Source organism: Diaphorina citri, unplaced genomic scaffold (genome assembly GCF_000475195.1).
Source record: "Diaphorina citri unplaced genomic scaffold, Diaci psyllid genome assembly version 1.1 scaffold1203, whole genome shotgun sequence".
In the NCBI taxonomy this organism is placed as follows: Eukaryota; Metazoa; Arthropoda; class Insecta; order Hemiptera; family Psyllidae; genus Diaphorina; species Diaphorina citri.
The window spans coordinates 79,870-95,732 of record NW_007378632.1 but is presented as its reverse complement, the minus strand read 5'-3'; the positions used below and the strand labels follow the sequence as shown (position 1 = coordinate 95,732).

Genomic DNA, 15,863 nt, shown 5'->3' with positions numbered 1-15,863 from the left:
AACATATTGAGCAATCTTGAAAAATAATTAGAAAAGCTTAAAATTGCACAGATAAATAATATCAAAGTGGTGCTTACTTAAATTTTACGTAAATGACGAAAAACCAAGAGAAAATGGTAAAGTCACGCCATCACGAGGCAATGTTAAGCACATACCTATTCTTAAACTTTTGCTTACTTTCCTTCATTTTCAATGTTTAAATTTAAACTAGTTTAAAGAGATTTTAAGGTTTGTAAGTTTAGTATGAGGTTCTATGAAGAACAAAAAAAGATACCTATTTTTACCTTTTTCTTTCCTTATTTTAGAGATTTTATAGTTAAAGCGCCTAACCGACAAAAAAGGCTCGTAAGTTCCTACGAGCTTCTATGAAGAACAAAGAAAAAACAAAATCGAACACAAAATATAGGTACGTAATAATTAATAAATAATAGCTAATAATAAATTAATAAACAACAAATTGGTCCACAATAACAACGGACAGATTCGATTTGTTTTCACCATGGTTCTCTTACTATTTTCATGTAATTAAATTCTTTATTTATTTTATGTGTTTATTTTTATTAATATACTCATAGATGCTTTTTGTAAATCGTTATCGTACAAAATCCAGGGTAAAAACATAGCCAAATCTGTCCCATTTGATACGATTTCAGTCAATACCTACCTTACCTACAGAACTAATGTCCAGTTTCAATAACCAACGTCACAGTCTCATGCTTTTCGTCCTTGAAACCGTAATAATGTCCTCTGGACTTAATTCGGTCCTAGATCAGAAGCCACAACAATGAAAAATAGCTACAAAAAGGAGCTGTTACAAATGAGCAGTGACCAGTGTTATTATAGGAGGGTTGGCCATAACGATCATGGCTCTCTGATCATGGTTGAAAAAACTCGTCCAGAGTAGAAGATTAGAATTTCCATTCTGCAGATTGTAAACCAAAAATTTAAAAAAAATTGCCTGCGGCGTGGCTCGCCCCTAATCGGCTTTATTAGATTGTGGGTCCCGAAGGTAAGGTTAGTGTATTATAAGGTTAGGTTGAACACAAAAAAGAGCTTTCTTATTCATTGTCCTGGCTTCTGAATAATTACCCTTAATTCCTTCTCTAGACTCTCTTGATAACGTCGTTTTTATGTATAATTTGTACAGCCAGGGCATTTTATTTGTAATTGAATAATGACCCTTAATTCCTCTACAGTTCGCTAGACTCTCTTGAAAACGTCGTTTCTATGTATAATTTGTACAGCTAGGGCATTTTATTTGTAATTAATTTCCAAGCGGAAATACACGGTTCGTGAAATCACGTACGAGAAAGCCGCGTGCACACTAGGCGTTATACGACGTCCCTGTACTAATACGAGCAAGCCGCGTGCACACTAGGCGTTATACGAGTGAATAATGACCCTTAATTCCTCTACAGTTCGCTAGACTCTCTTGAAAACGTCGTTTCTATGTATAATTTGTACAGCTAGGGCATTTTCATTGTAATCAATATCATCACCAAATCTTAAGTCGTTCCAGAAATATGTCGACTGAGAGGGTAGGCCCGTTTCTTGTATAAATATTCCAAGCGGAAATACACGGTTCGTGAAATCACATACGGGAAAGCCACGTGCGCACTACGCGTTATACAACGTCCCTGTTCTAGTAAGAGAAAGCCGAGTGCACACTAGGCGTTATATGACGTCCCTGTACTAATACGAGAAAGCCGAGTGCACACTAGGCGTTATACGACGTGCCTGTACTAATACGAGAAAGCTGCGTGCACACTAGGCGTTATACGACGTTCCTGTACTAATACCTAATACGAGAAGGCCGCGTGCACACTAGGCGTTATACGACGTCCCTGTACTAATACGAGAAGGCCGCGTGCACACTAGGCGTTATACGACGTCCCATACGAGCGCGGTAGAGACTGGATACGGCCATGTTCTTCCCCCTCCTCTTCATCATCATTCAGCATTGTTTTCGCACTGTGCCGTCTGGGGCGCCACTGTCGCTGTAAATCCAGCATGCTAACGTCCATGTCTTTGAACGTGTTGAGTAGCACGATCCCGCAAATGATGACTAGAAATCCGCACAGGTTGCCGATGATGTCCTGGGGGAACAGATGGGGGTGTTTTTTTAATCAGTGGGAAAAATAAATAAATACATAATAAATAAATGCTTGTCACAAATGCCTTTCCCCACTTAATCATCTCCATTAGGTATTCTCGATAAATTTTATGACTTGACTTTTTTCACCCCGGTGCGCGGTGTATGGCAGATAATGAACATATTCTTTATTCTGCCATTACCATTCGGCTACAGCTAAAGCTGCTACAACAACAATAACTTGACTTTTACGAGCTACTGGCCTCCAGATCCAAAGTTCACAATAAAATTTGTACTTTATTTAGACTGCAAGCGTAGGACTGAGGACTCTGAAGTGAAGAGTACCTTTTTTTCAGCAGTTTCAAAAAGTCTCGCTTTTGTCAGCAGTTTCAAAAAGTCCCCCTAGAAGTTTTTTCAAGCTTAGGGGATGAGCTAACCTTTGTGACTATTATTGCTTGTAAATAAAAATTTCATTCCAATTCAAATTCTTCTTCTTTCTATTCTCTTCTATTACTTACATTGGCGCCCAGATGTTGCCACTCCTTGAACAAAATGGCGGACGCGGTAATGACCAGTAAAAACTAACCTGGATCAAAACCCAAATGTTCTGTGTCTTTGGTATTGATCTTCCAGTCAACATAATTTTCTGAAAGAAAACAAATTCGACATTTGTTTTAGACCAAAAATTGCTATTTTGCTGTGACTTGAGAATGAGGTAAATAAATAAAAATGGTAGTTAGGTATGTACAAATTGATTTTATTATCATGTAAAAATAAGGCAACAAGATTGGATTTGGAACAGAATATTTACAATAATGTATGAAAAAAATGCCAGGGCTTAAAACCTTTTTGTCCAAATTTTATTTTGTTATAGTGATATGTATTTCATCTAGGCTAAAAACAGAGTGGAATGGAGAGCAAGAAGCTTTATGCTCTTAGCTCAATGCAATTTTAACTTCTTGCTTTCTTCTGTTGTTGCTTCACTCTACAAGTTCTATGCTTTTTGTCCCACTTTATTTATAGCCTAAAGAGCTTTTAGCTTTCAGTTCTACGTGATTTGAAGTTGTTGCTCTTCTCTCTTGTCACTTCTACCTATTTGAAGCTCTATGTGCGATGCTCTCCTCTCCATCTGTTTTTAGCCTTAGGAATTGATCTTGAAAATATTTTCAATCATTTGCTAGTTGGATACCCATTTTATATTCCACACTGTAAAATTAATTACCTTTCTTAGGACCTGATTGCTTCCCTTGATGACCCTCCATTTCAGATCAGATGAATTAGAATAGGCAGATTTTACAGAGCTGATATTTCGTTAGAAATTTAAGTCTCTTTGCCTATAACGAAAGGAAAAGTATGTAAGGTTTGAGGAAAATATGGGTACCTGCTACACATACTATAGCATAAAACAATGGGATTTCTCTTCTAGGGATACATCTTCATTTTTAGCCTGATAGAAAGATCATTTTTATTTTAACCTGCTGAATTAGTTCAACAGGCAGGTAAAGTTTAGAATTCAAAAACACATTCCTTAAGAATTCAAAACCTTCAATGTATAAGCACAATTTATACAACTTCATAATGGCAACATTATCTCCATGGATTTGGAATATGTCCCAGTTCGTAGTTCTGTTCGGATCGTAGCACCATGGAGATGTGTTGTAGGGCCGTGTCTGTGAGAATAGAATAGAGTAGAATAATAATAGTGCTTATTTATACTGCTCGCATAGGACTGAAAAGTCCCTTTACTCCAGCAGTAGTCTACTACTATTATTGTGGTCAAATTCTCAAATTATATTGGGGATAAAATGCCATACCTCGGCTGGGATTGAACCCACGCCCTCCTGTTTCCCAGGCGAGCGCCTTGACCACTACACCACCGAGGCAAAATAGGCAGAAATGTTTTGTTAATATTATTTTCCCAAAAAATCAATCCAAAAACCGAGTACCCAGGTATTTCTCGAATCCTCGCCTCGATTACCTACAAAGCTCACAGGTACCTAGATGTTTAACGCACTGTACAGGTTAGGACGTACTGCTAAGGTTTGTAGTGTTGGTGGTTTCACCCTTCATTCGGCGACAAGATAATGCATCCCCACATTAACCTCACACAGCCTGAGCGGCCGGTAAAAACCAACACGCGATTGTCCAATGGTTAATTTCCATCCGGATATAAACCACGCGCAACGTTACTTATTTTAATTGGTCCATTACGAACTACGGTGACTTTAACGTGCTATCACCGCGCCGGCGCCGCGCCACCTGGCATTTGTTTTTTTTTTATGTGTAGGTACCTAGTTGATTTCTTCTTTATCGAATCTGTCTATTGCTTACCCGGGAACTCATTAGTGAGGTCTCCACACACAACAAAGAACCTTGGTCTAGGTGACAGGTCGTTCAATATGGACACTAGTTTGGTGCTCAGTTCAATTTCTTCATCCCATGTTACTTCCGTCGCTAGGCCGCGGGTTCGATTCCTGCCCGGGGCGGATTTTATCCTGATGGGATAATGTTCGTTCTCGGAACGGCTGGCTTTCTCCTATATTTAATTGGTCCATTAGGAACTACGGTGACTTTAACGTGCTATCGCCGCGCCGGCGCCACCTGGCATTTGTTGTTGTTTTTTTTTATGTGTAGGTACCTAGTTGATTTCTTCTTTATCGAATCTGTCTATTCCTTACCCGGAAACTCATTAGTAAGGTCTCCACACACAACAAAGAACCTAGGTCTAGGTGACAGGTCGTTCAATATGGACACTAGTTTGGTACTCAGTTCAATTTCTTCATCCCATGTTACTTCCGTCGGATGTTCAAACTGAGCGATCAAACCAAACTGACAGTCAGCACCTACCACGAAACTGAAATCCCCGTGCCAGGATTTTTCTTTCTCTGTGAGGGGAAGAGAGATAAGTTCCTTTAACTAAGTAGGTGATTGAAATAAATATTGGATGCACCCACCAGGCCCACCTAGTTAGCTTGGAGGGTAGCGCGTCTGCCTTGTAAGCGTTAGGTCCCGGCGTCGATTTCCGCCCGGGGCGGATTTTATCCTGAACAGATGTTCGTTCTCGGAACGGCTGGCTTTTTCCTATCCTGTCTTCCTTCTCTTTGATTTTGGGACAGTAAGACCTTAGCAGTTACAGTTCCCTCTATCAAATCTCTTTAAAAAAAAAAAGAAGAAGAAGAAGAGTGATAAGTTCCTTTAACTTGGGTAGTAAACTGACGGCCCTGTCAAAACATGGACTTTGTGCACATCAGCTTAGGATTTGGTCTGTTTGACCATGTCAATCAACTACTAAAGCTAAAAACTAACCTGGATCAAAACCCAAATGTTCTGTGTCTTTGGTATTGATCTTCCAGTCAACATAATTTTCTGAAAGAAAACAAATTCGACATTTGTTTTAGACCAAAAATTGCTATTTTGCTGTGACTTGAGAATGAGGTAAATAAATAAAAATGGTAGTTAGGTATGTACAAATTGATTTTATTATCATGTAAAAATAAGGCAACAAGATTGGATTTGGAACAGAATATTTACAATAATGTATGAAAAAAATGCCAGGGCTTAAAACCTTTTTGTCCAAATTTTATTTTGTTATAGTGATATGTATTTCATCTAGGCTAAAAACAGAGTGGAATGGAGAGCAAGAAGCTTTATGCTCTTAGCTCAATGCAATTTTAACTTCTTGCTTTCTTCTGTTGTTGCTTCACTCTACAAGTTCTATGCTTTTTGTCCCACTTTATTTATAGCCTAAAGAGCTTTTAGCTTTCAGTTCTACGTGATTTGAAGTTGTTGCTCTTCTCTCTTGTCACTTCTACCTATTTGAAGCTCTATGTGCGATGCTCTCCTCTCCATCTGTTTTTAGCCTTAGGAATTGATCTTGAAAATATTTTCAATCATTTGCTAGTTGGATACCCATTTTATATTCCACACTGTAAAATTAATTACCTTTCTTAGGACCTGATTGCTTCCCTTGATGACCCTCCATTTCAGATCAGATGAATTAGAATAGGCAGATTTTACAGAGCTGATATTTCGTTAGAAATTTAAGTCTCTTTGCCTATAACGAAAGGAAAAGTATGTAAGGTTTGAGGAAAATATGGGTACCTGCTACACATACTATAGCATAAAACAATGGGATTTCTCTTCTAGGGATACATCTTCATTTTTAGCCTGATAGAAAGATCATTTTTATTTTAACCTGCTGAATTAGTTCAACAGGCAGGTAAAGTTTAGAATTCAAAAACACATTCCTTAAGAATTCAAAACCTTCAATGTATAAGCACAATTTATACAACTTCATAATGGCAACATTATCTCCATGGATTTGGAATAGAGTCTATGATAGTCACGGCTTGATTGTAAGTGCCCAGATCAAACTTATCAGATGGGAGCTGGATATAATCATCACATTCTATTCCATGTTTGCCTCGGCTCTTGCCCACAACCATCATGTATCCACTGAGTGGCTCAGTTAATACATCGGCCAGCGTACAATTCACCACTTGGTCATCGGGAGCCTGGATACTGAATGACCTGCCATCGGGAGATGCCCGGATAAACATGCCTATCATGGTGATTGGCTGATCCATGTATTTGATCAGCATAGAACCATTCACTGAATATCTCATGGAGATACCTTCCTTGATTTCAGCGGGCATTATAGAGGCGGTGGATTTACACGAAGAATTTGTGCACAGATTAGAGAAACTGACCTCTCCTGGGTACAAAACTTTACTAAAAGGATTTCACTGTTTATTTGACTTTAATACTTTATTGCACAGCTTTTGTGTGGGAAATTTAAGGAAAATTACGTTTTTACAGGCACAGGAAGGGAGGACAGGCTAGGAAGCCAGCTGTTCTTAGAAGGACCCTAATCTAATAAGGACAGAGTACGCCTTGGGCGAGAATCCAACCCGCGACCAAGCGCTTACAAGGCAGGCATGTTACTTTCCAAGACAACCAGGCTGGCCTAACTCTTACCTTGCCTAATCGAAACAGGATAGAGATCGCCCCGGCAGGAATCGAACCCGCGACAAAGCGCTTGCAAGGCAGGCATGTTAGTTTCCAAGCTGATTGGTAAAACTCTTACCTTGCCTAATAAAAACAGCTTCTCATTGAGGAATTTAGATGCCAGTACTGCTGTAATGAGAACACTGAGAGCTCCTAGAGGTGTGACCAGAGATGCTGGAGCAAACAGATAAGCGGAGAAGTTGGCCAATTCCCCTATGCCCACTGAAAAACAAACGGACAGGTGGGTATTGAATATAAGGTGGTTAATGTGTTGGACTTCGGATCTAGAGGTTAGTGGTTCAAGTCCAAGTTGAGTCACAAAATTTAGCATATTGTATTGAATTATTGGTAGAGAAACGGGCATTCATGTTTAGTTTACAGTTTACACAATTAAAATTATTTTCTGGTACATATTTTATTCCATTTTTATTAAGGCAAATGAAACTGAGGGATTTGAGATTTTTCGATACAGGCACAGAAAAAAAACTCCAATTTTTTTCTTCTGTTTTCCGTTTTGTTCTCAAAATTTCCCGCGTCCGGCTAAAATCAAAAAGTAATAAAAAGGACCGTTCACACGAAGCGCAACAAATTTTCGGCTATTCTCATAAGTGGGATGACGACTACGAAGTAGGGAGCTACATTAGGTACCTACATGAATAGGTATTGGGTACCTAGTTAACTATTACTATGACTCATTCTTATTAACTAGTATTTTATTTAATTTATTATTACTCACTTTACGAAAATAGAGGGTGTTTCCTCCTTCAGGTTCTATTTTCTAAGAATTTTATTTCAAAAAAGGCTCCACACGACAGGCAACAAAACTGCTGAAACTAAATAGGAACCTACCAAAGAATGGTGTAACTATGAACGGAGATAAGAGAAAACAATTCATTCCTTTGATAAGAGACACAGATCACACACGCTACCGTTTCAAAAAATGATACAGCACTGAGTCTACCTACTGAGATATCAAGACAACCACCAAGGTCTGTGAATTCTGTGATACATAAGTCTACATAATATTTAGAAGTTCTTACACTAAAATAATACCTACTAGGTACCTTTATTACTGTGGAGTCATGAAAAGATGAAAAATAATCTCCAGCCTGGAACACAAGCTATACGATTTTTTCTTTAAAAAAATGTAAGAAAAAATGGACCTGTGCTAGGTATGTGTGGACCTTCTTAAAAATGCTCAAACTCCCAACATGAATTAATAATACCTAGCCTAGTTAGCTTGAAGGGGGGTAGCACGTCTGCCTTGTAACCGCTAGGGCGCGGGTTTGATTCCCGCCCAGGGCGCAATTTATCCTTAATAGATAAAGTTCGTTCTCGGAACGGCTGACTTTCTCATATACTGTCTTCCTTCTCTCTTTGCTTTGAGGACGGTAAGACCTTCTTAGCATTAGCAGTAAAAAAAATACCTTTTTTTTACTAATTATATTTATAATTTTATTAAAAGTAATAAAATCTTGGAGAAATATAAATTATAACTACCATACGTAAAAGGTTGATTTACAAAAACAAAAATCTATACATGCTCGAGAACTAACGACTCTACACATTTTACATTGAAATAAATACACAAAGGTTCTAGCACCTCATTGGCCAAATTCCGATTGTTTACATGTAGTATTGGGAGTTGAGAACAATGAAGAGCACTCCACCGCAGTAGAAGGAAAAATGGTCCGAACCGAAGTCTTGGCGGTACCTGTAATAACGAAAATAGGAAATGGATTACCTATACCATCCACCCTAAAAGTTGGTTGGTATCAAATGCTGGGAATTGACTATCAGGTCATTTTCCCCTAAAAGTACGTAAAGCCAGCCTAGTCAGAACAGAGGTGAATGCTTTTGCCTAGGTTGCTAATTTGATTCCCGCCCGGGGCGAACTTTATCTTGAACAAATAAGGTTCGTTCTGGGAACGGCTGGCTTTCTCCTATCCTGTCCTCATCTCTTCGATTTCAGGACAAGTACCCCGTCGTTACGGACTTTGTAAGTATACTAGGTAATTTAGGAACCGTTCTAAAATCTGAATTAGCGATGGTTGGTTGGTTGGTTGGTTGGTTGGTTGGTTGGTTGGTTGGTTGGTTGGTATCAAATGCTGGGAATTGACTATCGGGTCATTTTCCCCTAAAAGTACGTAAAGCCAGCCTAGTCAGCATAGGGGTTGGTGCCTTTGCCTAGGTTGCTAATTTGATTCACGCCCGGGGCGAACTTTATCTTGAACAAATAAGGTTCGTTCTCGATCCTCTGTAGAAAATTTCATATACATAAATTTATCTATACATGGTACAATATAATTAAAATTAATGCTAAAAGTGACAAGTTTGACTACCGAGAAGAGACTTTTGAGTGTTTCATGGGCTTAGAGTTTGAAATCAACCAATCGGATTGCCTATAAAAAGGTTAAAGTTTAACATTGGTTTAACCGTTAAACACTTAAACAAAGTTTTAACTGAAATTGTAGTCCTCGCCATAAGAAAATCGACTTGATTTGTAAAGGACGATTTGCAAAACGGCCCTGGCTCTTACAGAAATACGCAAATATACCTAGATACCTACATATCAAAGAGAACATGTCATACATTATTATCTTACACTAGTCTCACTTGTTCAAGATAAGAACAGCTGTGTGGTCTAAACGAGTCAATGGCTACCAGAAACTTAAAACTAAAACATATTGAGCAATCTTGAAAAATAATTAGAAAAGCTTAAAATTGCACAGATAAATAATATCGAAGTGGTGCTTACTTAAACTTTACGTAAATGACGAAAAACCAAGAGAAAATGACAAAGTCACGCCATCACGAGGCAATGTTAAGCACATACCTATTCTTAAACTTTTGCTTACTTTCCTTCATTTTCAATGTTTAAATTTAAACTAGTTTAAAGAGATTTTAAGGTTTGTAAGTTTAGTATGAGGTTCTATGAAGAACAAAAAAGATACCTATTTTTACCTTTTACTTTCCTTATTTTAGAGATTTTATAGTTAAAGCGCCTAACCGACAAAAAAGGCTCGTAAGTTCCCCTATTCTTGAACTTTTGCTTACTTTCCTTTATTTTCAATGTTTAAACTAGTTTAAAGAGATTTTAAGGTTTGTAAGTTTAGTATGAGGTTCTATGAAGAACAAAAAAAGATACCTATTTTTACCTTTTTCTTTCCTTATTTTAGAGATTTTATAGTTAAAGCGCCTAACCGACAAAAAAGGCTCGTATATAAGTACGAGCTTCTATGAAGAACAAAGAAAAAACAAAATCGAACACAAAATATAGGTACGTAATAATTAATAAATAATAGCTAATAATAAATTAATAAACAACAAATTGGTCCACAATAACAACGGACAGATTCGATTTGTTTTCACCATGGTTCTCTTACTATTTTCATGTAATTAAATTCTTTATTTATTTTATGTGTTTATTTTTATTAATATACTCATGAATGCTTTTTGTAAATCGTTATATCGTACAAAATCCAGGGTAAAAACATAGCCAAATCTGTCCCATTTGATACGATTTCAGTCAGTACCTACCTTACCTACAGAACTAACGTCCAGTTACAGTTACAAAAACCATAACCAACGTCACAGTCTCATGGTTTTCGTCCTTGAAACCGTAATAATGTCCTCTGGACTTAATTCGGTCCTAGTTCAGAAGCCACAACAATGAAAAATTGCTACAAAAAAGGAGCTGTCACAAGTGACCAGTGATCAGTGTTATTGGAGGGTTAGGTTAAACAAAAGAAGGAGCTTTCACAATTTAAGCAGTGACCAGTGTTATTGTAGGGTTTGGTTTAAACACAAAAAGGAACTTTCTTTTTCATTGTCCTGGCTTCTGAATAATGACCCTTAATTCCTCTACAGTTCGCTAGACTCTCTTGAAAACGTCGTTTCTATGTATAATTTGTACAGCTAGGGCATTTTCATTGTAATCAATATCATCACCAAATCTTAAGTCGTTCCAGAAATATGTCGACTGAGAGGGTAGGCCCGTTTCTTGTATAAATATTCCAAGCGGAAATACACGGTTCGTGAAATCACATACGGGAAAGCCACGTGCGCACTACGCGTTATACAACGTCCCTGTTCTAGTAAGAGAAAGCCGAGTGCACACTAGGCGTTATATGACGTCCCTGTACTAATACGAGAAAGCCGAGTGCACACTAGGCGTTATACGACGTGCCTGTACTAATACGAGAAAGCTGCGTGCACACTAGGCGTTATACGACGTTCCTGTACTAATACCTAATACGAGAAGGCCGCGTGCACACTAGGCGTTATACGAAGTCCCATACGAGCGCGGTAGAGACTGGATACGGCCATGTTCTTCCCCCTCCTCTTCATCATCATTCAGCATTGTTTTCGCACTGTGCCGTCTGGGGCGCCACTGTCGCTGTAAATCCAGCATGCTAACGTCCATGTCTTTGAACGTGTTGAGTAGCACGATCCCGCAAATGATGACTAGAAACCCACACAGGTTGCCAATGATATCCTGGGGGAAACAGATGAGGGTGTTGTTAATAATCGGCAAGAAAAATGATAAAATAAATATAAAACTGTTAATACAATACATAATCAAATGCTTGTCACAAATATTATTCCCCAATTTTTTTATTAATCAACTTTTACCAACCACCGACCTCCAGATCCAAAGTCCACAAAAAATAAATTGGTACTTTATTTAAACTACAAGCGTAGAACTGAGTAGTCCCTTTTTGTCAGCAATTTTAAAAAGTCTCGCTTGTTTCGTTTTTTTTTCTCTTCTTTCTCCTCCCCTCACCTTCCTTCTCTTCCTCTCCTTCTTCTCCTCCTCCTCATCTTAATTCTCCTTGCCCCCCTCTTTCTTCTTCTTCCCTCCTCCTTCTTCTTACTCTACTCTCTTTTATTACTTACATTGGCGCCCAAATGTTGCCACTCCTTGAACAAAATGGCGGACGCGGTAATGACCAACGTGGTAAACATAACATAATAGATAGGAGTGACAATGCCAGTGCTGAATAAATCCAGAGACTTGTTCAGATAATTCATCTGAATCAGAATACAAAACATCACCAGGAACAGGAATATCCAGGTGAGCGAATTACCCAACTCATTCTTCGTACCTGAAATGTCGAGAGAGACACAATTAAAAAATGTATTTTTTTAACAAACGGCTCTACGTAAATACATCACCAGGAACAGGAATATCCAGGTGAGCGAATTACCCAACTCATTCTTCGTACCTGAAATGTCGAGAGAGAAACAATTAAAAAATGTATTTAACAAACGGCTCTACGTAAATATAGAGTTGCCAAACGACACAACATCACCAGGAACAGGAATATCCAGGTGAGCGAATTACCCAACTCATTCTTCGTACCTGAAATGTCGAGAGAGAAACAATTAAAAAAATGTATTTAACAAACCGCTCTACGTAAAAATAGAGTTGCCAAACGACACAAAAAAAAACACATGTATTTTTTTGTTAAGAGGTTTGACAGAGGGAACTGTAACTGCTATGGTCTTATCGTCCCAAAATCAAGAGAGAAGGAAGACAGGATAGGAGAAAGCCAGCCGTTCCGAGAACGAACATTATCCCATCAGGATAAAATCCGCCCCCGGCAGGAATCGAACCCTCGGCCCAGCGCTTACAAGGCAGACGCGCTACCAACCAAGCCAATTAGGCTGGCTGATTCACAATTTTGTTTTATATTGTACCCTATATGCCTACCACGGCATATCGTAAAAAAAAGTAAAACCTCTTTTGATTTTTTCCCCCGAGAAGAATAATTAATAAAAAAAAAATCGTTAGCCTTTACCTGAAAACGTTTCCTTCACAGCCAAACCAAAGCCTTTGCAGGCCATTACAGTGAGAGATCCTACCGAGGAGCATAGGATAATATACACGGACACGTTTCTATGTCCGTAGCGGGGTCCGAAGTAGTAACTAATAGACAGGGACACCAATATCACTAGGATCACGTAGATGATGAAAGCTAGAGAAGAGAAGAGAAGAGACAAAGAAGTTAGAAATTAAGCGTGCCGGGAGGCGCGCGGCTGTCAAGAGTTTGAAGCGATACCCGGGTTTTCAATTATGTTTCCTGTATTCAAAGATTAAAACCGAATTGCTAAAAAAAAAACATAAACGTAGGTACTTAATACGCCCCACTACTTAGATGCTATACTAAGTCTGATTACTAAAATCCAATTTCGAAATCTCCAAATTTTCCGATTAATTAAAACCTAGAAAACACCTGAAGCAATCAAGAATCACCATGTTTACAAACAGAAGATTGATTTTAATGTAATCGATTGATTAACAAATAATTTTCCAACAATATTTTACTGTAGATTGAAAGGTAGGTACACAGACATTTCCTACCTGGTTCTTGTATTTTGAGAAGCAGAACTTCGATGTTCTCGATTTCTTCTTCCTTAGGAGAATGTATCACAATAATGGTAGAACCCAGAATACAAAGAAAACATCCGATCTGAAACACACAGTAAAATTCTTACTTAAATTTGTTTTCTAGCAGAATAGGTATGTATGTTTCATAGAGGGAACTGTAACTATACCTACTGTGTCCCGAAATCGAAGAGAGAAGGAAGACGGGATATTAGAAAGCCAGCCGTTCCGAGAGCGAACCTTATCTGTTCAGGATAAAATTCGCTCCAGGCGGGAATCGAACCCGCGACCTGAAGAGAGAAGGAAAACAGGACAGAAGAAAGCCAGTCGTTCCGAGAACGAACAAACGAACAGTATGTATTAAAGATGATGCACTTCTGTTGAACAACACGTCCATATACTTTCGATTTCTTATTGTAATAAATAATCAATGAACTTAAGTACGTTATGCAATAAATAATTTATGAACTTACGTTATGTCTACTTGATGACCAGGAATTACACATTATCCCTGAGTCCTCCAGGATTCGACTCTGAAAACAGAAACACAAAAGTGAATTAGGTAAGTAGGTACCTATAGGATGTATTGCTGGTATTAGAAATATGTAGATAGGTACCTAATCAATGAACCTAGGACAGAAATTTTATTTATGAATCGATAAGCTCTTAGAAGCACCTAACTGAGCTTGGTATGCAATGCAAGGTATGCAATGTGGAACACACAATTGGTGGATGTGCTACATTTCTGATACCTACATTACATACCTGCTCGTACCTACCTAAAACAGAACAGATAATAAAAATACCTAGGTGTTTTTCTGTTTTACCTTCATACCTACATCAGTTACGTAGGTACCTAATACCTACATGTAATTGAACACACAAATTTTGTATTCAACTTCCCTTTCCCCCTCACTTTATTAAGGAGCGCGGTAGCGCTCCGCCCCGCCAAGTCAAGAAAGTTTGACCGCGCTACTAGAGATATTATACGCGACAGGGAAAGTAGCCGTTTTCAGGTAGTTGTAGAGGGGCAACTACAAATGATGGAAGAAAACGGATTGCGTGTGTGTGTTCGGGCATGAAAGTAGAGCACGTTGAAAAAAAATGTCATCAAAATCGGTTAAGTTTAGCCGGAGATATTTGACTTTGAAAAACGTCAAATTTTTCATCATTTTCTGCTGCTGCTGCTTCTGCTTCTGCTTCCGCTTCTTCTTTGACGTTGACCGCTCTACAGCCTAAACCACTGGACCGATTTTGATGGTTGATGGCTCATTTTTTTTCTCGTGAGTGGTAGGTGTGCCTTTTCATATTTTCAAGGCCCCCAAAGGGCCCCTTCGGCCTTAAATTTGATAAAATAGTGACTTTTAGGGGAAAAATTTTAAATTATCGCTCGAGTTGATTAATAAGGAAGTTTTGTACTACTTCGAGTCAAAAGTCGGAGTGTCCGAGTGGTATGGAGTGTGGTCTTGGGCAACCTGCTGAGCGGGTGGGGTGTGGGTTCGAATCCCACAGCGATCTATTTTTTTTACATAATTTTATCATTTAAAAATATTTTATGGATAGCCATAGTTACTTTTTTCATAATTTTATAGTTTATAGTTGAAAAAATAAATAAAAATATGAAAAATGATTTTCATGTAGGTACCTACATTATCATGATGTATTTTACTCGGAAAAGATTAGAACTTACCAAAACTTACTCAATGATGTTATTATTTAATTTTTCACTCGGAAATGATCGGAAGTTACCAAAACTGACCCAATGATGTTATTATGGTATTTTTCACTCGGAAATGTTCGGAACTTACCAAAACTTACCCAATGATGATATTACGGCATTTTCGATCGGAAATGGTCGGAACTTACTAAAACTTACCCAATGATGTTACTATGGCATTTTTCACATGGAAATTATCGGAACTTACCAAATCTTACGCAATAATGTTACTATGGTATTTTAAACTCTGGAATGACCCGAACTTACTAAAACTTACCCAAATATATTACCATGGTGTTTTTCACTCAGAAATAACCCAAACTCACCAAATGATGTTACTATGCCTATTACCTACCTTTATACTTTGTTGCGCTACGCTCATACGTCATATTATGCTAAGTTTCTGCAAAAAGTTATGAGATCCCCCCAAAAAATGCCACTTCGTGGCATAAAAAAGACCCCGCCAAGTCGTTCCTCGCAAAATAAATCAAGTGCCACAAAAAATAAACAAAACTCCATCCCACCCCAAAAAAGATTAGAGATCAATTTTGTACCCCGCCTTTTATTCACTTCATAATTTGTGTCCTACTTCACGTAGTACCTACCTTTCTTTCCCCTCATTGCACTCCTCTTTCCTCTAATCTCGCTTCTGCTTC

The 15,863-nt window shown here is 38.2% G+C and overlaps 2 protein-coding genes and 2 long non-coding RNA genes across 5 annotated transcripts; all 4 read right to left on the bottom strand.

Moving 5' to 3' along the window:
- Positions 1 to 1,468: 1,468 nt before the first annotated feature.
- On the bottom strand, positions 1,469 to 13,996 carry LOC103514693 (magnesium transporter NIPA2). Its single transcript, XM_026827592.1, has 5 exons — positions 13,964 to 13,996; positions 13,467 to 13,575; positions 12,904 to 13,080; positions 11,999 to 12,207; positions 1,469 to 2,096 (listed from the first exon to the last, which is right to left on the bottom strand). Exons 1-5 carry the CDS (start codon positions 13,994 to 13,996, stop codon positions 1,875 to 1,877), a joined length of 750 nt encoding a protein of 249 aa, XP_026683393.1. The 3' UTR covers positions 1,469 to 1,874.
- On the bottom strand, positions 2,679 to 3,694 carry LOC113469727. The gene is made up of 2 exons (XR_003393059.1): positions 3,315 to 3,694; positions 2,679 to 2,738 (listed from the first exon to the last, which is right to left on the bottom strand). It is a non-coding gene; the product is annotated as an uncharacterized LOC113469727 (long non-coding RNA).
- Positions 5,549 to 7,982, bottom strand: LOC113469726. Of its 2 annotated transcripts, none has more exons than XR_003393058.1 (2): positions 7,949 to 7,982; positions 5,549 to 6,146 (listed from the first exon to the last, which is right to left on the bottom strand). It is a non-coding gene; the product is annotated as an uncharacterized LOC113469726 (long non-coding RNA). The 2 variants fall into 2 exon arrangements; XR_003393057.1 differs by lacking the exon at positions 7,949 to 7,982 and adding an exon at positions 7,836 to 7,921.
- LOC103514688 (replication protein A 14 kDa subunit-like) lies at positions 5,676 to 6,905 on the bottom strand. The gene has a single exon (XM_008479585.3). The coding sequence runs from the start codon at positions 6,745 to 6,747 to the stop codon at positions 6,400 to 6,402; it is 348 nt and encodes a 115-aa protein (XP_008477807.1). The 5' UTR covers positions 6,748 to 6,905; the 3' UTR covers positions 5,676 to 6,399.
- Positions 13,997 to 15,863: the final 1,867 nt, after the last annotated feature.

Coding starts and splice junctions, on each gene's coding strand:
- LOC103514688 (XM_008479585.3), bottom strand. CDS start 6,747: ATGCCCGCTGAAATCAAGGAAGGTATCTCCATGAGATATTCAGTGAAT.
- LOC103514693 (XM_026827592.1), bottom strand. CDS start 13,996: ATGTGTAATTCCTGGTCATCAAGTAGACATAAC. Junction 13,576..13,963: donor GGTCATCAAGTAGACATAAC/GTAAGTTCATAA, acceptor TGTGTGTTTCAG/ATCGGATGTTTTCTTTGTAT. Junction 2,097..11,998: donor GGCAACATTTGGGCGCCAAT/GTAAGTAATAAA, acceptor CTGTTCCCCCAG/GACATCATCGGCAACCTGTG.